The 23,172-nt window shown below is 33.1% G+C and overlaps 1 protein-coding gene across 8 annotated transcripts in view; it reads right to left on the bottom strand.

The window, feature by feature from the left end:
- Nucleotides 1–23,172, bottom strand: part of LOC126747428 (regulating synaptic membrane exocytosis protein 1) — a 91,760-nt gene that overhangs the window by 43,703 nt on the left and 24,885 nt on the right. For 4 of the 8 annotated variants that reach the window (XM_050456057.1, XM_050456056.1, XM_050456059.1 and 1 more), the window contains exons 2-3: nt 5,241–5,364; nt 896–993 (exon numbers count right to left, since the gene is read on the bottom strand). In XM_050456057.1, the coding sequence (XP_050312014.1) occupies nt 896–973 (78 nt within the window). In that variant the 5' untranslated portion in view covers nt 974–993; nt 5,241–5,364. The remainder of the gene's footprint in view (nt 1–895; nt 994–5,240; nt 5,365–23,172) is intronic. The other 4 variants (XM_050456062.1, XM_050456060.1, XM_050456063.1 and 1 more) reach the window with 2 other exon arrangements.

The following is a 23,172-nucleotide window of genomic DNA, read 5'->3' as shown; positions in this document are numbered from 1 at the left end:
TATCATTTGTCAACTGTCAGATGGAATTTCCGAATATTACAGATTTTTTTGAGCATAAATTTCCACTTACTACACGTCAGCTGATTAATAATTTCTTTTTCCTCCACGTCAGCTGATGCTGGTTGGTTGTAAAATCCAAAAAAAGGGATTGGAAACGGCTTTTTTGACGTTTTTTGGCTTAAAATGCGTGGCCAACCCTCATTTTTTCGTCACTTGTCACTATGTTGTACGTCACATGCCAACGGAATTCAATATGGCGACTCAATTAGCTATCATCTGTCAGCTGTCAGATGTAACTAAGTATAAAAGGAATACAATTCTTGTACCAACTGTCATCTGTCATGACTCTACAAAGTAGGTAGAAATTTATTTCTATCCTTAGCCAACCCTGATTTGTTTCACTGCAAGTCAATTCAATATGGCGGCTCATTTAACTGTCAGCTGTCTTCTGTCATTAAGGCACTTACTGTCATCTGTCACGAATAACCAATAAGGCATAACCCATTCGCAAAAAATAGGCAAACAAGGACAAAAAAGTGGGATGGAACACACATATAGAGATAAATTATTATTCTCCCTTGGACAGTTGACACACATCTGTCTCCTGTCATTAATACAGAGAAATGACACATACAAATGAATTATTTTCCTGCTTTGTCAACTGTCACAGTTACAAAAGAAACATGCACAATTAAACACCAAATTCCTCGCCCGCTTCGTCAATTGCCAACTGTCGCCTGTCATTAGGGGACTTACTCACGGATGCAACAAACACATGCAGGGTGCACCCTTGACCAACCAATAAGGCGTGATCCCTTCCCAAAGAAGGGTTAAAAAAGCAAAAAAACATGAAGGAGAGAGAGGGAGACACACAAACACACAGATAAATCCTTACCCTTCTTTGGAAAGTCGACGCCATATTATAAATGTTCAAGGGAAACTCGCAACAGGAAGTAAAGTTACTCCAGCTCATCCTGTTGTCAGTTATGCGACCTACAAAAAAAATAAAATAAAATAGACCCCACGTGAGCTGCTTACGTGGGTAAATGCGAAATCAGGGATGCGGACGTGGGAGGTCACGTGGACGCTTAATTAATGGATAACCCGGGACGGATCATGAGTTGTTTTTGTGCAAATTAGCGCACGTGAGAGGTACAATTGTCGTTATTTGCGTATGAAAAGGACGGAGAGTTGACCTTTAGGTCCTTATTGCTGAAAAATAAAGTAAAGCCTAATTTGTTTGACCTTTTCGCCCCCTCCCTTTTCCATTATTATATTTTTATTAGGGCCTCCAAAGGGAGAGAGGGGGTGAGTAAATAAGGAGAGAAAAAAAACCCTAAAATATCCGACATTATTGTTTTCCCACCGTTTTCATTGTCGATTGTTACGTATTGCGGCACGATTTTTTCGTTTATTGTTTTACGGCGCTTTCCGCCCTACACATGTACAGTTTTACGATGTACAATAAAACTTTTCACTTCTACGAATAATACGAGCGAGAAAATCGATATGAATGCATCAGAAGCAAATAGGACGAACGTTTTTCCCGTTTAATGCATTTTTATCTTAGAGGGTTCAGATGCGCCCTGAACGCAATCGACGCTTTGCACATCAACGTGGACATCATTTGACAGTTAGTTGTCAATAGTGTCAAAGCGATTGACAGCTGAGTTACACTAAAAAGTATCTCCCAATAATTTTTTCCCACTATGAAAGCTGAAAGTTCCTGTTTAGCCTCACTAGGGACCATCCTGGACAAATTTGACTATAACTCAGGAAATTATTAAGCTATTATTCAAATTTAAGCGTCCTATCTCAAATAGCTGAAGCAGGAAAGAGAAAACAAAGATGGCGGCTATCTTAGTTACACAACTGTTAACGGACTAACTGTAATCACTGTCAATGAGAAGTTTTGCGTTAATTCTTGGTCAACCCTGGTTTTGGTGTCACTTGTCACATCAGTCTGTCAAATCGCAGCCAAATTCAATATGGCGGTCAAGTCGACTCTCATCTGTCAAATGAAATTTGAGGATAGACACGGGGTTTTAGTTTGTTGCATACAAGAAAAAAGAGTCTCGGGTTTAAATGTTTTCTGTCATTATTGTCAAATGGTCATTAAATGGTGCAACTTTAATAAAAATCATTAGCCTAGATTTGCTGTCATTTGTCATCATGCTGTCTGTCAAATCGCAGCCGAATTCAATATGGAGACCAATTGAGCTGTCATCTGTCAAATAAACTATGAAAATAAACACATAGTTTTATTTATTTTTGAATTATAAAAGTAAAAGGATTCATGCGTTAATTGTCATCTGTCAGAATTGTCAAAAGAAGACAAAATTTTAATTATATCCTTGGCCAACCCTGACTTGCTGTCACTTGGCACAATGCCGTATGTCAAATGCCAACCGAATTCAATATGGCGCCCAAATTTATCTGTCAAATGACATTTGAACATAGACGGAGAATTTTAGTTATCTTTTGAATATGAAAGTAAAAGAGTTGCTGGATTGATTGTCATGACTGTTAAATAAAGGCACACATTTAATTTTATCAATGGTCAACCCTGATTTGCTGTCACTTGTCACAGTACTGCTCTGTCAAATCGCAGCCGAATTCAATATGGAGGCCAATTGAACTGTCATCTGTCAAATAAACTATGAAAAAAAACACATAGTTTTATTTATTTTTCAAATATAAAAGTAAAAGGAATCATGCGTTAATTGTCATTTGTCAGAATTGTCAAAAGAAGACAAAATTTTAATTATATCCTTGGCCAACCCTGACTTGCTGTCACTTGGCACAATGCCGTATGTCAAATGCCAACCGAATTCAATATGGCGCCCAAATTTATCTGTCAAATGACATTTGAACATAGACGGAGAATTTTAGTTGTCTCTTGAATATGAAAGTAAAAGAATTCCTGGATTAATTGCCATCTGTCATTACTGTGAAATAAAGGCACAATTTTAATTTTATGTTATCATTGGTCAATCCTGTTTGCTGTCAGTTGTCATAATGCTGTGTGTCAAATGCCAACCGAATTTAATATGGCGGCCAATTTATCTGTCATCTGTCAAATGAAATTTGAAGGTAAAAAATAATAGAGTTTTATTGTTGTTTGACATTGTTGACAACTGTCTGACCGTTCAACTGTCCGTAACTTAGAAATGACATAAAATACACGATGGTGATTGAAGTTCCCATTTTAGCCTTACTCAGGTCCATCCTACACAAATTTGACTGTAACTCCGAAAATTGTTGAGCTACAAAAATTGTTCATATATGAAATTCTTCGTTGACGAATGCATCAGCTTTGAGTGGAAACCCTATTGGAATGCCTGGAATAGATTTTTAATTATTCAAGGAGGAAGTTGAACTTTTTTAAAAAAGCGTGCTTCCAAAAATGGCTTCACCAAAAGTGCTGTTGTTTAGTCAATTTTGAGTAAAAAGGCATAATTTATACATAAAACTCATCCTCAAGAATCCCCTTATAACGCTTTGAAAAAATTACAAAAATCCCTCTATAAGTTTTTAAGCCTCACTCAAAAGTGTGCCTAGCAAATTTTTTGAAATTTCATTTTAGGCTCACTCAGGTTCATCCTATACAAATTTGAATATAATTCAGGAAGTTCTTAAGCTATAAAAATTCTTTGTATATGAAATTATTCGTTAATCAATGGTTCAGCTTTGAATCAAAACCCTATTGGAATGCGTCAAATAGTCTTTGAGTTATTTGGGATAGAAGTTGAGATTTTGTAAAAAAGTTACCACTACAAAAGCCTTAACGAAAAGTGCACTTATTTGGTCAATTTTTACACGAAATTGATTCTTAAGAATCCCTTTATACTGTTCTGGAAAAATTACAAAAATTCCTTAATAAGTTTTTGAGAGTTTGAAAGTTTGGTATAAATATGGTACACAAATTGGACCAAGTGGTGCCAAAGGGAGATCAAAGTGACCACTCAATTGAAAGTCATATATCTGAAAAACTACTAAGAGTATCTCCATGAAACAAAAAGCAGAATATTCTTTAAAGTATTTCCTAGAAATATTGTTTATAGTTTAAAATAGTCGAAGCAATAATTTTGGAAATATTGAAATTTTTAGGCAGTGGTGTCCAAGATGGACGTTTGACCCTCAAAGTGACCACTCAGTTCAAAGTGCTATATTTAAAAAACTAGTGGGAGTATCTCTATAAAACAACAAGTAGAAGATTCCTTGAAGTGTTTTCTAGAAATATTATTTACAGTTCAAATTAGTCCAGGCAATACTTTTGGAAATATTGGACTTCTTAGGCAATGGTGTCCAAGGAAGCCATTTGACTTTCATAGTAAGCAGTCAATTCAAAGTCCTGTATTTAAAAAACTAGTGGGAGTATCTGTATAAAATAACAAGTAGAAGATTCCTTGAAGTGTTTTCTAGAAGTTTTATTTACAGTTCAAAGTAGTCGAAGCAATAATTTTGGAAATATTGGAATTTTTAGGCAGTGGTGTCCAAGGTGGACGTTTGACCCTCAAAGTGACCACTCAGTTCAAAGTGCTGTATTTAAAAAACTAGTGGGAGTATCTCCATGAAACAAAAAGCAGATTATTCCATAAAGTGTTCTTTAGAAACATTGGTTAAATTAGTCGAAACATAATTTTGGAAATAACTCAAGAGATTAATGAGTTACAAAAATTCCTCAAATATGAAATTATTCTTAGTGGTGACAGCCCTTATTGATTAGGTACACCCCCGGCTCGAAGGACCATTTTATGTCAATGGTCGTTTTTCGCGGTTAATTAAATACACGACAATCCCCCTCCCCCTCCCCTTCACGCCCACCCTTTGCGAAACACTTCAGGGCGAAACTTTACAATTTCCGCTCGTATTGCTGATCCTTTGAGCCAAAGCGAGACGCAATTTCAACCACTTTCGGAACTTTGTCGAGGCGGTAATTAACACGCGAATGAGAGAGAGAGAGAGAAAGAGTTGACGCATCGACAAAGAAATAAAGAATTACAAGACGCTTAGAGGGAGAAGTGAAATGCAAACAGGATAAAACGAAAAGTAAACTTAAGTTAGTCTTGGTCCTTTCAGTCATCCTGAGTTAGTCATAGAGGGCCTTCAAGTGCTTGGAATAGTTACGAGCGTACAGTCCTCCCTCCGACCTTCGATAAGCGTGCGCAAAAAAGATTAGCATCCCTTGGTAACTAACTTCCCTATTTCCCCTTGGGGAAAACTTGAGGGTGACCTACCTTTTTCATAAAAGACATTACGTTCGTAGGCAACATTTTCTCTTCCCGTTAATTTAGGTCCTGGCGAAAAACTAAGTTTCCGTGCCTGTCCAGTCGTTGATTTTCCGAGGCGAAGTCTGTCCTGCTGCAAAAGAAAAACGATAACGTTTTAATTGGCATTTTTTAATGGAATTAATGAGATAGAGAAGGAGGAAAAGAGGGAAATAATTAGTTGGAAAAAGTGAGCAGCTCGCTCGCGTGACTCGGGCCCGGATTAAATTCAATCACGTAATCTGAATAGAGTCTTTAGACGATTCGGATTAGGACGTCTGGAAAATTTATTTGTCAATGGAGGGGATTTATTCTTGAAATTCTTAATTGAGGGAAATCGGATGGAAATGGGAAATTTTTAGTTTAAAAAGTTTCTTTATTTTGACGTGACGATAATAATAGTTTTATCGTTTTCAATTGAGGGGTTTTTCCGGATTTTCTCCCGCTGTATGGGAAATAAAATGAAAATTTATTTTTCCAAGCATTGCCCTTATTACTCCAAACAGCTTTTATAAAAGGTATTTTTTTCCTTGACCCATGGGTTTTCTATAAAAAAATAAAGTTTGAAAAAATTTTCCCACTTTAGGGTCTTATGAAAATTATAAGTTTTTATTTTTTCCTGGGTCTCCTATAGGATTTAGAGAGTTTTCTCATTAGACTTTTCTAATTATATTTTTTCGTTGAATATACAGGAAAAAAATTTTTTTGATTCGGCCAACTTTTGAAAATTTACAATTTTCCAGCTAGTTTTGCTCAATAAAAAACCAAAAAACGTCAATATCTTTGATTTTATTCATTTAAAAAAAAAACCATAGAACACTTTTCCTTTTATATTTAAAAAGGGCATCTATTACCATCAATAAACAAAATTAATTTACCATACATTTCGGGAAAATTGCCCATTTTAAATTAAAGGTTTTTTCGGATTTTCTCCCACTGTATGAGAAATAAAATGAAAATTTATTTTTCCAAGCATTGTCCTTATTACTCGAAACAACTTTTATGAAAAGTATTTTTTTCTTGACCCACGGGTTTTTCCATAAAAAAATAAAGTTTGAAAAAATTTTCCTACTTTAGGGTCTTATGAAAATTATAAGTTTTTATTTTTTCCTGGGTCTCCTATGGGATTTAGAGAGTTTTCTCATAAGACTTTTCTAATTGTATTTTTACATTTAATATACAGGAAAAAATTTTTTTGATTCGGCCGACTTTTCAAAATTCACAATTTTCCAGCCAGTTTTGCCCAATAAAAAACCAAAAAACGCCAATATCTTTGATTTTATTCATTTTTCAAAAAAAATCATAGAACACTTTTCTTTTTTAATTTAAAAATAGCATCTATTACCATCAATAAAAAAAATTAATTTACCATACATTTCGGGAAAATTGCCCATTTTAAATTAAAGGTTTTTCCGGATTTTCTCCCACTGTATGAGAAATCAAATAAAAATTTATTTTTCCGAGCATTGTCCTTATTACTCCAAACAACTTTTATGAAAAGTATTTTTTTCTTGACCCACGGGTTTTCCATAAAAAAATAAAGTTTGTAAAAATTTTCCTACTTTAGAGTCTTATGAAAATTATAAGTTTTTATTTTTTCCTGGGTCTCCTATGGGATTTAGAGAGTTTTCTCATAAGACTTTTCTAATTGTATTTTTACATTTAATATACAGGAAAAAATTTTTTTGATTCGGCCGACTTTTCAAAATTCACAATTTTCCAGCCAGTTTTGCCCAATAAAAAACCAAAAAACGCCAATATCTTTGATTTTATTCATTTTTCAAAAAAAATCATAGAACACTTTTCTTTTTTAATTTAAAAATAGCATCTATTACCATCAATAAAAAAAATTAATTTATCATACATTTCGGGAAAATTGCCCATTTTAAATTAAAGGTTTTTTCGGATTTTTTCCCACTGTATGAGAAATAAAATGAAAATTTATTTTTCCAAGCATTGTCCTTATTACTCCAAACAACTTTTATGAAAAGTATTTTTTTCTTGACTCACGGGTTTTCCATAAAAAAAATAAAGTTTGGAAAAATTTTCCCAATTTAGGGTCTTATGAAAATTATAAGTTTTTATTTTTTCCTGGGTCTCCTATGGGATTTAGAGAGTTTTCTCATAAGACTTTTCTAATTGTATTTTTACGTTTAATATACAGGAAAATTTTTTTTTTATTCGGCCAACTTTTCAAAATTCACAATTTTCCAGCCAGTTTTGCTCAATAAAAACCCAAGAAACATCAATATTTTAATTATTATTCATTTTTCAAAAAAAATTATAGAACACTTTTCTTTTTTAATTTAAAAATAGCATCTATTACCATCAATAAAAAAAATTAATTTATCATACATTTCGGGAAAATTGCCTATTTTAAATTAAAGGTTTTTCCGGATTTTCTCCCACTGTATTAAAAATAAAATGAAAATTACTTTTTTGAAGCATTGTCCTAATTACTCCAAACAACTTTTATTAAAAGTATTTTTTTCCTTGACCAACGGGTTTTCCATAAAAAAATAAAGTTTGTAAAAATTTTCGTACTTTAGAGTCTTATGAAAATTATAAGTTTTTATTTTTTCCTGGGTCTCCTATGGGATTTAGAGAGGTTTCTTATGAGACTTTTCTAATTGTATTTTTACGTTTAATATACAGGAAAAATTTTTTTTTGATTCGGCCAACTTTTGAAAATTTACAATTTTCCAGCTAGTTTTGCTCAATAAAAAACCAAAAAACGTCAATATCTTTGATTTTATTCATTTAAAAAAAAACCATAGAACACTTTTCCTTTTATATTTAAAAAGGGCATCTATTACCATCAATAAACAAAATTAATTTACCATACATTTCGGGAAAATTGCCCATTTTAAATTAAAGGTTTTTTCGGATTTTCTCCCACTGTATGAGAAATAAAATGAAAATTTATTTTTCCAAGCATTGTCCTTATTACTCGAAACAACTTTTATGAAAAGTATTTTTTTCTTGACCCACGGGTTTTCCATAAAAAAATAAAGTTTGAAAAAATTTTCCTACTTTAGGGTCTTATGAAAATTATAAGTTTTTATTTTTTCCTGGGTCTCCTATGGGATTTAGAGAGTTTTCTCATAAGACTTTTCTAATTGTATTTTTACATTTAATATACAGGAAAAAATTTTTTTGATTCGGCCGACTTTTCAAAATTCACAATTTTCCAGCCAGTTTTGCCCAATAAAAAACCAAAAAACGCCAATATCTTTGATTTTATTCATTTTTCAAAAAAAATCATAGAACACTTTTCTTTTTATATTTAAAAAAGGGCATCTATTACCACCAATAAAAAAAATTAATTAACCATACATTTCGGGAAAATTGCCCATTTTAAATTAGAGGTTTTTCCGGATTTTCTCCCACTGTATTAGAAATAAAATGAAAATTACTTTTTTGAAGCATTGTCCTAATTACTCCAAACAACTTTTATTAAAAGTATTTTTTTCCTTGACCAACGGGTTTTCCATAAAAAAATAAAGTTTGCAAAAATTTTCCCACTTTAGGGTCTTATGAAAATTATAAGTTTTTATTTTTTCCTGGGTCTCCTATGGGATTTAGAGAGTTTTCTCATAAGACTTTTCTAATTGTATTTTTACATTTAATATACAGGAAAAAATTTTTTTGATTCGGCCAACTTTCAAAATTCACAATTTTCCAGCCAGTTTTGCCCAATAAAAAACCAAAAAACGCCAATATCTTTGATTTTATTCATTTTTCCAAAAAAATCATAGAACACTTTTCTTTTTATATTTAAAAATATCATCTATTACCACCAATAAAAAAAATTAATTAACCATACATTTCGGGAAAATTGCCCATTTCAAATTAGAGGTTTTTCCGGACTTTCTCCCACTGTATGAGAAATAAAATGAAAATTTATTTTTCCAAGCATTGTCCTTATTACTCCAAACAACTTTTATAGAAGGTATTTTTTTCCTTGACCCACGAGTTTTCCATAAAAAAATAAAGTTGGAAAAATGTTGCCACTTGGGGTCTTACGAAAAGTAAAAGTTTTTATTTCTTCCTGGGTCTCCTATGGACAATAGAGAGTTTTCTCATAAGACTTTTTTCATTGCCTCCTCATGTATAATATACAAAAAAAAAATGTTTTGATTCGGCTAACTTTTCAAAAATTTCCCAATTTTCCACTCTTAGTAAAAAAAACAAAAGATGCCAATAACTCCTTTTTTATATGTTTTTCAGAAAAAGTCATAAAACACTTTTTATTTTACACTAAGAAGCAGCATCTATTGCCCACATTAAAAAAAAATTATTTCCCATACATTAGGGGGAAATTGCCCATTTGGAATTAAAGGTTTTTCCGCATTTTCTGCCACTGTATGGGAAATAAAATTAAAATAAAAAATTCTAAGCATTCTCCTTATCAATCCAAACAACTTCTATGAGTAATAAATTTCTCTAAGACCCATAGATCTTCAATAAAAAAATATAATATATATATATTTTTTTAATGTGAAGGGTGGACATACTACATAATTGACACTGATGGGCGCCATGCATCTTAGATACAAAGTAACTTGATTTTTCCGTAAATTTTTACCCCACTCCAATCTCTTGCTAATCACACCCCCATTGTTCCAGGAGGGTCCCGAGGGAACAATTGAACAGCTGTATCAATTTACCCGATTAATATCGCATTTTCCACTTGACAACTTAATAACGCATAATACATGCACATAACATTTTCCTATAAACGCAAAATGGGGCCATCATAATATTAAAATACATTATATCCGAATGCCTGGATTTCAATACGTATGCCTCTGACAGTAGTGGATATTTATTTCGAAATTCATCATCGACGTTGTATATATTGATACTGAAATCAATTTCCTTTTATGTATTTGCATTTCTATTATGTATGTAGAGTTCCACATAACGTCTGCCATAAATCAAGAATGTGTGGGCTATGTACTTTAAGGTTATGTTACTCATACGTCACACAGTTCTAACGGGAGGTTGGACGCCATCTTGAAAAAAATAAGCCTGGAACTTTATCAATGGTGCAAATATTAAAGTGCCTGGAAGAAATGACCTCTCAAATGTACTCAACTGCCTGTAATAGACCCAAAAAAGACCCTGAAAATGAAATAATTTTTTTTCAAAAAAGTATTTCTATGCAGTTTTCCCTTTACAGGAAAAATCGCAACAATAACAGTTTCCCGAACAAACGACGCTGCAAACTGGAAAATTTAATCACGCAAGAAATTACGGGGATGCAGCGACATCTGCGAGGGCACTTTTGAGCTGAATTAAATTTTTTTCTACACCCCCCTCAACCCCCTTCAACCCTGGATGCAGCTGCGGTTTTATGAGAGTTTTTTTTTTAATTCGAAAATACATTTTCGTACAACAACAAGCGGTTTTAAATCAATTTGCCGCGCCAAATTACAATGTTTATTTTATACTTGGAAGGCCATTAATGGAATAATTAATTTTCTCGGAATAATAAATTCCTCCTCCCCCAACCCCTTTTAATAACGTTTGATTTAATTTAAAAACAAAAAAAAAGCCTTTTTCACCCCTAAAAGGGTTTACGGTGAAATAATCGTAAATTTTCCGGGGAAAAGTTGCCGCGGAAAATGCACGGGGCTAATTTAAAATTAGGGACGAAAAGCGCGAAAAGTTTCCGAGAGTTCATTCATGACTTCTGAAGTTTTCATTATGATTTAATGGGAATTATGCATGACTTTGTTTCGGATACGATTAACGTTTTTTTTTTAAATATGGACGCCACGGGGCTGACGTGGAGAGAAGGAGAAGCTGACCTGAAGCTAAAAAAAAATCATCTTCAATGCAAGAAAAGACTAGTTGATTTTGTTTGGAGGCTGACGTGCAGACAACAAATTTCTTATCAAAAAATCATTAGGTGACGTAAAAAAATCTTCACAAACAAGACAATGAGAAAATTCCATTTCCCATAGGAAATGCAGCTAAAATGTTTAAAGCTACGTATATTGCCATAAGAAACCATGTAAGTAGGAAAATTTTTAAAAATGCCCCCTCCAATTTTTTTTTCAAAAATTTCGTCTTAAATGTCAAAACGTTTTTGATAACAAATGATTAATACAAAAAATCCAAAAAAAAAAATCAAAATTTTTGGGTCAAAAATCGAAGGGGTATAGCAACGAATTTTTTTTAAAAATCGCTTTTTAATTTTTTACAGAAAAACTGTAAGTCGGAGAAAAAATTGTTTTAAACAAAAGTTGTGGCAAATAATAATTTTTACACCTGGGTATAAAAATATTGCTTCTACCTCCCATACTGCTTCAGAAAATCGGGAAAAACCCTTAATTAAAAAAAATCAATTTTCTCCATTTGCATGGAAAAAATTTAACTTTTTCTTTTACCATTGATAGCCTCGTTCTGAACTACATTTAAAAGTATTTTACACTTTTTTTCGAAAAACCACCGAGGAGAAGGCTAGAGGCATTTTTTAATTTTTGAGCAAATCGGCACGGAAAATTTCAAAAAAATTAAAAACTTGTCCGAATAAAAAAAAAAATTTCTACGTATAAAGTGTAAAAAGGGAATAAAAAAAGTTATATTACAAAAATCTCCATTTCCCAGAGGAAATGCAGGAAAAGTATTTAAAGCTTTATTCCCATAAGAAGCCATGTAAGCAGGAAATTTTCAAAAATGCCCCCTCCAGAATTTTTTTTCGAAAAATTTCGCCAAAAAATGTCGAAACGTCTTTCATAACAAATGATTAATACAAAAAATCCAAAAAAAAAATCAAAATTTTCCGGTCAAAATTCAAAGGGGTATAGCAAAGATTTTTTTTTTAAAATCGTTTTTTAATTTTTTCCACAAAAACTGTAAGTCGGAGAAAAAATTGTTTTAAACAAAAGTTGTGGCAAATAATAATTGTTACACCTGGGTATAAAAATATTGCTTCTACCTCCTGTACAGCCTGAGAAAATCGGGAAAAACCCTTAATTAAAAAAAATCAATTCTCTCCATTTCCATGAAAATAATTTAACTTTTTCTTTCACCATTAATAGCCTCATTCTGAACTACATTTAAAAGTATTTTACACTTTTTTTCGAAAAACCACCGAGGAGAAAGCTAGAGGCGTTTTTTGAGTTTTGAGCAAATCGGCACGGAAAGTTTCAAAAAAATTTAAAAATTGTCCGAATCAAAAAATCTTTTTTTCTACGTATAAGGTACAAAAAGGGAATAAAAAAAGTTTTATTACAAAAATCTCCATTTCCCATAGGAAATGCAGGAAAATTATTTAAAGCTTTATTCCCATAAGAAGCCATGTAAGCAGGAAAGTTTCAAAAATGCCCCCTCCAATATTTTTTTTCGATCATAAAATGTTGAGAACAATCGTTTGATACAAAAAAAGTTAAAAAAAACAAAATTTTTGGGTCAAAAAAAAAACGACTTCTCTTTTCGCGCATGCACAAAAACTTCATCCTATATTGGCTGACGTGAAGAAGGAAAAAAAATTTCAAGGCTTGAACTGACTAAAAAAACGTTAGCTGACGTAAATAAAATCATTAAAATTAACGTCAAAAAGGAGCAAAATAAAGCGAGTTGACGTGGGGTAAAACACATGTGCACTACGAGATATCTAGACTGGACTTGTTGGGATCATGGCTGACGTAGAGGAAAAAGTGAAAGATACTTATTGGCGTAGAGTCAAAAAAAATCAAAACTGGGGTGGAACGTTGGGGAAGACAGTTCTCACGCTGTTCAATCCTGTCAAACACATGGACAAGTTACTATGGCTGACGTAAAGAAAAAAAATAATACACGCATTATTTCCACGCTATATACCCGCTCTATTATTACCCGGGTAACTCGATTAATCCATTATTATCCAGAACTTCCGGCCGAATGGTCCTTTGCTAATTTTCCGTCTGTAATTTCGGATCGGATGCACTCGGTTACTACGGTTACATTATGATTAGGTCGAATTTACGGTTGTCCATTAATGGAGTGATTAAACTAATTGGTGAGGGGGTGGAAGGGGGGGGGGGAGGAAACTACCCGATGCGAAAACTCCATTTGAAAGACTCGTTTTTTAATTTTGGCTGACGTAAAGCAAGAAGAGGGGAGTTGAAACGTGGGCTGACGTGACGAAAAAAAGGAAAGCCTTGCCTGACGTGGAGAAAGAAATATTTGTATTAACTCTTGTAATTGGAAAGTCGATGTGAATAAACAAAAGAGTTAAAAGGTTTGCTGACGTAAAGGAAAAATTATTCTCTTGATATGCCAAAAAATTAACAACCAAAATAATCGAATATCTATGCCTTGGCTGACGTGAAATTATGTTAAAATGACAAAATTATTTTAGGGAGCTGTATGCAAAAACTCCCTTGGAAACTTGTTTCTTTATTTTGACTGACGTGAAGCAAGAAAATCTGAAAGCAGACCTAGATTGCTCTTCTGTTAGTATGTCAAGGAAATTAAAATGAAAAGAATTAAATTGGCTTCGGTTGACGTAAAGAAAAATGACAAAATGGCATTTCAGATATGCAAAAACCGTCTTGGAAATTTGTTTCATCATTTTAGCTGACGTAATGCAAAAAAAAATTGAGAACCTAACGTAGATAAAATGAAGAGTTGAGAGGTTTGCTGACGTACACAAAAAAATATTCTGTGATTATGTTAAAAAAAATAAAACCAAAATAATAGAACATAGAGCTTGGCTGACGTGAAGAAAAATATTTTTAAATAACAAAATAAAGTTTGAGAGTTGTATGCAAAAACTCTCTTGGAAATTTGTTTCTTCATTTTGGCTGACGTAAAGCAAGAAAATTTGAGAAGCTGATGTAGATAAAATGAAGAGTTAAAGGTTGGCTGATGTAAAGGAAAAATTATTTTGTTAATATGTAAAAAAAAATTAAAAATAAAATAATAGAATATAGAGCTTGGCTGACGTAAAGAAAAATTAATTCTGTTAATATGTGCAAAAAATAAAAAACAAAATAATTGAATAGCGCGTAGCTGACGTGACGAAAAATGATATTAAGATTACAAAATTATTAACAGGGTAAAGACTCCCTTGGAAATTTATTTCTTCATTTTGGCTGACGTGAAGCAAGAAAACGTGAAGGCAGGATTTCAAGGAAAGCAGTAGTTAAATTGAGGAGTTGGCTGACGTAAAGAAACAAAACATTTAAAGTCAAGTTTAAGCATTTTATATACCTACATATGAAAGAAGAACAGTGGACTTACGTAGAGTAAAAAATCTCATGTATGCCGGAAAAAAAATGGAGAATGGTGAAGAGAAAAGCATTGCTCCTTTTTTATTTAAAAAAAAAGATGCCAGCTGACGTAGATGAAGTTCAACTCTACATTTAATAAATTCAATAAGTAAACCTTGGCTGACGTGAAACACAAAATTATTTTCAAGCTAAGGATCAAGTTAAAGCATTGGATAACGTAGAGAAAGAAGCATTATATTTACCTACCTATGAAAACAGAGCGGTTGACTGACGTGGAGTAAAAAATCTCATGAGTGCCGTAAAAAAAAATTCAGAGTGAGTAAAAACGTTGGCTGCTGTGAAGAGAGAAAACATGCTCCTTTTTTATTATAAAAAAAAAAAAATTCAGCTGACGTAGATGAAGTTCAACTCTACATTTAATAAATTCAATAAGTTTAAACCTTGGCTGACGTGAAACACAAAATTATTTTCAAGCTAAGGGTCAAGTTAAAGCATTGAATAACGTAGAGAAAGAAGCATTTTATTTACCTACATATGACAAAAGAGCAGTTGACTGACGTGGAGTAAAAAATCTCATGAGTGCCGTAAAAAATAAGTGAGAGTAAGTAAAAACGTTGGCTGCTGTAAGTGAAGGGAGAAAACATGCTCCTTTTTTATTATAAATAAAAAAAAATTCAGCTGACGTAGATGAAGTTCAACTCTACATTTAATAAATTCAATAGGTTTAAACCTTGACTGACGTGAAACACAAAATTATTTTCAAGGTAAGGGTCAAGTTAAAGCATTGAATTAGAGAAAGAAGCATTTTATTTACCTACATATGACAAAAGAGCAGTTGACTGACGTGGAGTAAAAAATCTCATGAGTGCCGTAAAAAAAATTGAGAGTGAGTAAAAACGTTGGCTGTTGTAAGTGAAGGGAGAAAACATGCTCCTTTTTTATTATAAATAAAAAAAATGCCAGCTGACGTAGATTAAGTGCAACTATATATAGGTACATTTAATAAATTCAATGCGTCCAACTATTGACTGCCGTGAAGAGAGAAAATATGATTCTTTGATAAATTAAATAAAAAATTGTCGGCTGACGTAGATGAAGTCCAGCTATAAATTTAATAAATACAATGAGTCTAAAAATTGGTCAACGTGAAGAAAGAAATATTTCACATACATTTAACCGACGTAAAGTAACTTAAACAGTCTAGAAAATGTCATGTAAAGCAAAAAAAAAGTGGGATGAAACGTCGGCTGACGTGCAGAGAACAAAAGACGTCCTTTTAATAAAACCACCCAATAAAACATTCAAAAGCCCTCAAAGGCCATTTAGATCCCGTAATGATATACAAGAGCACCCCGGACGTCTGATCTCACCCCCCAAAAGCGAACCGAATAAAGGGTTAAGGGCGAACTGGGATTGCGACCCTTTCATTATTCACGCTCTCGCTTCATCCCTTCGGGTCGCATTTATATGACACCCAGTACAAATCGGCGGTTTAATTATTGAAAAATATTCAATTTACATACACCCCCTCCGAGGGTCCTTTAGGGCACGAATTTGGGTCTATTTGCTCCCTAAATCGCACTAAAAACATTCACGGGGAGGGGGGGGGGTAGGAAAACACTTTTCCATCCCTTTCCCGCAGACGCTCATTTTTTATTCATTGACCTAGTCATGGAAATTTAGCTTGGAAGATTTAAAGGAACGCAAATTAGGTCCATTTAAGTTATGCACCGAGTAGCTCTTAATAGCTATTAAGCGTTTTCCAGGCAGTTTTTCCAGAGAAATGACGTCATTTCCCTGTTATCAATTGATGTCACTATTAATAACTTTTGTATTTATCCATTTAAGTTATGCACCGCAGGTGTAAATTGCATTTTATATGTACATTAAAGTTACAACCCCCCATAAATTGCCGATGTAAATAATCCGCTTTAAAGGTGGCTTTTTCGCCCCCCCGTGGAGGGTAAACATATTTTAAAACCCCTCTCGCTTCCAGACAAATATTATATTCGAGTATATACGATAATAACGAGAGCGGAAAATATTTCCGAGGAAACTTTGAGAGGGAAATGCAACGGAAAATGGGGTTGAACAGGTGACAGAGACGCCCTCTCGCCATCCTCCAGCATATGACACCGCGGATTTATGCTTAAGGGATGAACGATAAATAAATAAGATTAAGCCGCATTAAATTTCGCCACGTCAGCCAAGTTTCTTTACACGTCAGCCCTATTGTTTTATAATTAAATAAAATCGTGCTCCTCTACGTCAAATAATATTTGATATTTTTTGCGTTGCTCTACGTCAGCCCTACTGTCTTAATTAAATAAAATCGTGTTCCTCTATGTCTTAGATATTCGTTGCCTTTCTGTACGTCAGCCAATATTCTACCCTCCTTAGATGATTTTTTTGCTTCATAAAATAATAGAAAATTATTTCCCTCTACGTCAGATAGATCACTTTAATATTTTTTATCTTTCTCCATATCATCGAACATCCTAACCCTGTTAAGATAATTTTTTTGCTCTACACGTCAGTCCTATTGTCTCAATTGAAAAAAAAAACATGAGCCTTTACGTCAGCTAATCTTGGATGTTTTTCATCTTTTTTCCACGTGAGCCTTATTGGCTCAATTAAATAAAATCATTAAGTGTATCTTCCTCTACCTCAATTATTCTTGAATATTCTTTATCTTGATCCACGTCAGCAAAGATTCTAACCCTGTTTAGATGATTTTTTCGATTTACACGTCAGCCCTATTGGCCCAATTAAATAAAATCATGTGTCTCTTCACGTCAGCTAATCTTTAATATTTTTTATCTTTCTCCATATCAGCGAATATTCTAACCTTGTTAAGATAATTTTTTCGCTCTACACGTCAGTCCTATTGGCCCAATTAAATAAAATCATGTGTCTCTACGTCAGCTAATCATAGATATTTTTTCCTTCTACATGTTAGCCCTAAGGTCTCAATTAAATAAAATAATGTTCCTCTACGTCAGCTAATTTTGAATATTTTTTGTCTTTCTCCACGTCAGCCGAGGAAGTATTTTGCACTGTACATTTTTTTTCTTTACGTCAACATTGTCATCTTAATCTATCGATTTCATTAACTGATGACTTTTTTAAATTGTGTTTAATGTATGAACATCTTTTTTCTCTTCACATCAGCCCTCTTGTCTCAATTAAATAAAATTATTAACTTTATAAATTTGTATCTGCCCTCACGTCAGCTGATAATTTTTTCCCAGTCATATTTTATGCCTTCATGCACGTCAGCTATTGGTGAGCTAACCCAGTCTATTTTGCACTGTACTTGATTTATTTAGACTTTACGTCAGCACTATCGTGTTAATGCATCGGTTTCATTGAAATCAGTTATCCATTATTGTTACCTCAATATAGGAACATTTAATTTTTGTCTTACTTCACGTCAGCGAAAATTTTGACAGTTTAAATGGTTTTCTTCTCCTCACGTTAGCCCTATTATCTCCTATTAAATAAATCCCTTAGCCTCCACGGGCTCCACGTCAGCTAAACATTTTTTGTCAGTCCAATTTTTTACCTTCCTCCACGTCAGCCATTGGTGAATTAACACAGTCTATTTGACATTGAGCCTGATTTTATTTGACTTTACGTCACGTTTTTAATCTATTGAATGACCTTTCTCCACGTCAGCCAATGGCGTATTTTGCACTGTAATTTTTTATTTACGTCAGCACCGTCGTCTTAATATAATATCGATTTGATCAACTGATTTTTTTAAATTGTCTTTAATATATGAACATCTTTTTTTTCTTACTTCACATCAGCCCATCAGTTGTCTCAATAAAATAAAATCTATACAAGTCTTTAAAAGTGTGTCTGTCTTCACGTCAGCCAAACATTTTTTTCAGTATATATTTTTTGCCTTACTCCACGTCAACCAATGGTGAACTAAGTCTGTCTATTTTGCACTGTACCAGTTGATAATGACCAGTTTAATTGTGTTTAATGTATGAACATTTTTTTTACTTCACATCAGCCCATCAGTTGTCTCAATAAAATAAAATCTATACAAGTCTTTAAAAGTGTGTCTGTCTCCACGTCAGCCAATGGTGAACTAAGTCAGTCTATTTTACACTGTACCAGTTAATAATGACCAGTTTTATTGTGTTTAATGTATGAACATTTTTTTTTTTTACTTCACATCAGCCCATCAGTTGTCTCAATAAAATAAAATCTATACAAGTCTTTAAAAGTGTGTCTGTCTTCACGTCAGCCAAACATTTTTTTCAGTATATATTTTTTGCCTTACTCCACGTCAACCAATGGTGAACTAAGTCTGTCTATTTTGCACTGTACCAGTTGATAATGACCAGTTTAATTGTGTTTAATGTATGAACATTTTTTTTACTTCACTTCAGCCCATCAGTTGTCTCAATAAAATAAAATCTATACAAGTCTTTAAAAGTGTGTCTGTCTTCACGTCAGCCAAACATTTTTTTCAGTACGTATTTTTTGCCTTACTCTACGTCAGCTATTGGTGAACTAAGTCAGTCTATTTTGCACTGTACCAGTTTTATTCTGTTTAATGTATGAACATTTTTTTTTACTTCACATCAGCCCATCTGTTGTCTCAATAAAATAAAGTCTATACAAGTCTTTAAAAGTGTGCCTGTCTCCACGTCAGCCAAACATTTTTTTCAGTACATATTTTTTGCCTCACTTCACGTCAACCAATAGTAAACTAAGTTAGTTTATTTTGCACTGTACCAGTTGATAATGACCAGCTTTATTGTGTTTAATGTATGAACATTTTTTTTACTTCACATCAGTCCATCAGTTGTCTCAATAAAATAAAATCTTCAAGTCTTTAAAAGTGTGTCTGCCTCCACGTCAGCTAAACATTTTTTTCAGTACAAATTTTTTGCCTTACTCCACGTCAACCAATGGTGAACTAAGTCAGTCTATTTTGCACTGTACCAGTTTTATTGTGTTTAATGTATGAACATTTTTTTTTACTTCACATCAGCCCATCAGTTGTCTCAATAAAATAAAATCTATACAAGTCTTTAAAAGTGTGTCTGCCTCCACGTCAGCTAAACATTTTTTTCAGTACAAATTTTTTGCCTTACTCCACGTCAACCAATGGTGAACTAAGTCAGTCTATTTTGCACTGTACCAGTTTTATTGTGTTTAATGTATGAACATTTTTTTTTACTTCACATCAGCCCATCAGTTGTCTCAATAAAATAAAATCTATACAAGTCTTTAAAAGTGTGTCTGCCTCCACGTCAGCCAAACATTTTTTTTCAGTACTTTTTTTTTGCCTTACTCCACATCAACCAATGGTGAACTTAGTCAATCTATTTTGCACTGTACCAGTTGATAATGACAAGTTTAATTGTGTTTAATGTATGAACATTTTTTTTACTTCACATCAGCCCATCAGTTGTCTCAATAAAATAAAATCTTCAAGTCTTTAAAAGTGTGTCTGTCTTCACGTCAGCCAAACATTTTTTTCAGTATATATTTTTTGCCTTACTCCACGTCAACCAATGGTGAACTAAGTCAGTCTATTTTGCACTGTACCAGTTGATAATGACCAGTTTTATTGTGTTTAATGTATGAACATTTTTTTTACTTCACATCAGCCCATCAGTTGTCTCAATAAAATAAAATCTATACAAGTCTTTAAAAGTGTGTCTGTCTCCGCGTCAGTCAAACATTTTTTTCAGTACGTATTTTTTGCCTTACTCCACGTCAGCTATTGGTGAACTAAGTCAGTCTATTTTGCACTGTACCAGTTTTATTGTGTTTAATGTATGAACATTTTTTTTTACTTCACATCAGCCCATCAGTTGTCTCAATAAAATAAAATCTATACAAGTCTTTAAAAGAGTGTCTGTCTCCACGTCAGTCAAACATTTTTTTCAGTACGTATTTTTTGCCTTACTCCACGTCAGCCAATAGTGAACTAAGTCTGTCTATTTTGCAGTGTACCAGTTGAGAATGAACAGCTTTATTGTGTTTAACGTATGAACATTTTTTTTTACTACACATCAGCCCATCAGTGTCTAAATAAAATAAAATCTATACAAGTCTTTAAAAGTGTGTCTGTCTCCACGTCAGCCAAACATTTTTTTCAGTACGTATTTTTTGCTTTACTCCACGTCAACCAATGGTGAACTAAGTCTGTCTGTTTTGCACTGTACCAGTTGATAATGACCAGCTTTATTGTGTTTAATGTATGAACATTTCTTTTTACTTCACATCAGCCCATCAGTTGTCTCAATAAAATAAAATCTATACAAGTCTTTAAAAGTGTGTCTGTCTTCACGTCAGCCAAACATTTTTTTCAGTACGTATTTTTTGCCTTACTCTACGTCAGCTATTGGTGAACTAAGTCAGTCTATTTTGCACTGTACCAGTTTTATTCTGTTTAATGTATGAACATTTTTTTTTACTTCACATCAGCCCATCTGTTGTCTCAATAAAATAAAGTCTATACAAGTCTTTAAAAGTGTGCCTGTCTCCACGTCAGCCAAACATTTTTTTTCAGTACTTTTTTTTTGCCTTACTCCACATCAACCAATGGTGAACTTAGTCAATCTATTTTGCACTGTACCAGTTGATAATGACAAGTTTAATTGTGTTTAATGTATGAACATTTTTTTTACTTCACATCAGCCCATCAGTTGTCTCAATAAAATAAAATCTTCAAGTCTTTAAAAGTGTGTCTGTCTTCACGTCAGCCAAACATTTTTTTCAGTATATATTTTTTGCCTTACTCCACGTCAACCAATGGTGAACTAAGTCAGTCTATTTTGCACTGTACCAGTTGATAATGACCAGTTTTATTGTGTTTAATGTATGAACATTTTTTTTACTTCACATCAGCCCATCAGTTGTCTCAATAAAATAAAATCTATACAAGTCTTTAAAAGTGTGTCTGTCTCCGCGTCAGTCAAACATTTTTTTCAGTACGTATTTTTTGCCTTACTCCACGTCAGCTATTGGTGAACTAAGTCAGTCTATTTTGCACTGTACCAGTTTTATTGTGTTTAATGTATGAACATTTTTTTTTACTTCACATCAGCCCATCAGTTGTCTCAATAAAATAAAATCTATACAAGTCTTTAAAAGAGTGTCTGTCTCCACGTCAGTCAAACATTTTTTTCAGTACGTATTTTTTGCCTTACTCCACGTCAGCCAATAGTGAACTAAGTCTGTCTATTTTGCAGTGTACCAGTTGAGAATGAACAGCTTTATTGTGTTTAACGTATGAACATTTTTTTTTACTACACATCAGCCCATCAGTGTCTAAATAAAATAAAATCTATACAAGTCTTTAAAAGTGTGTCTGTCTCCACGTCAGCCAAACATTTTTTTCAGTACGTATTTTTTGCTTTACTCCACGTCAACCAATGGTGAACTAAGTCTGTCTGTTTTGCACTGTACCAGTTGATAATGACCAGCTTTATTGTGTTTAATGTATGAACATTTCTTTTTACTTCACATCAGCCCATCAGTTGTCTCAATAAAATAAAATCTATACAAGTCTTTAAAAGTGTGTCTGTCTTCACGTCAGCCAAACATTTTTTTCAGTACGTATTTTTTGCCTTACTCTACGTCAGCTATTGGTGAACTAAGTCAGTCTATTTTGCACTGTACCAGTTTTATTCTGTTTAATGTATGAACATTTTTTTTTACTTCACATCAGCCCATCAGTTGTCTCAATAAAATTAAATCTATACAAGTCTTTAAAAGTGTGTCTGTCTCCACGTCAGCCAAACATTTTTTTCAGTACGTATTTTTTGCCTTACTCCACGTCAACCAATGGTGAACTAAGTCAGTCTATTTTGCACTGTACCAGTTGATAATGACCAGCTTTATTGTGTTTAATGTATGAACATTTTTTTTTACTTCACATCAGCCCATCAGTGGTCTCAATAAAATAAAATCTATACAAGTCTATAAAAGTGTACTTGCCTTCACGTCAGCAGAACAGTTTTTGACTAGTGACAATAATGGTCAGTCTATTTTGCATTGTACCAGTTGATAATGACCAGTTTTATTGTGTTTAATGTATGAACATTTTTTTTACTTCACATCAGTCCATCAGTTGTCTCAATAAAATAAAGTCTATACAAGTCTTTAAAAGTGTGTCTGTCTCCACGTCAGCCAAACATTTTTTTCAGTACATATTTTTTGCCTTACTCCACGTCAACCAATGGTGAACTTAGTCAATCTATTTTGCACTGTACCAGTTGATAATGACCAGTTTTATTGTGTTTAATGTATGAACATTTTTTTTTACTTCACATCAGTCCATCAGTTGTCTCAATAAAATAAAGTCTATACAAGTCTTTAAAAGTGTGTCTGTCTTCACGTCAGCTAAACATTTTTTTCAGTGCATATTTTTTGCCTTACTCCACGTCAGCCAATGGTGAACTAAGTCAGTCTATTTTGCACTGTACCAGTTGATAATGAACAGTTTTATTGTGTTTAATGAATGAACATTTTTTTTACTTCACATCAGAACATCAGTTGTCTCAATAAAATTAAATCTATACAAGTCTTTAAAAGTGTGTGTCTTCACGTCAGCCAAACATTTTTTTCAGTACATATTTTTTGCCTTACTCCACGTCAGCTATTGGTGAACTAAGTCAGTCTATTTTGCACTGTACCAG

The sequence above is a fragment of the Anthonomus grandis genome, chromosome 19 (assembly GCF_022605725.1).
Source record: "Anthonomus grandis grandis chromosome 19, icAntGran1.3, whole genome shotgun sequence".
NCBI lineage: Eukaryota > Metazoa > Arthropoda > Insecta > Coleoptera > Curculionidae > Anthonomus > Anthonomus grandis.
The sequence above is the reverse complement of the archived record's forward strand: the minus strand, read 5'-3'. Positions and strand labels throughout refer to the sequence as shown.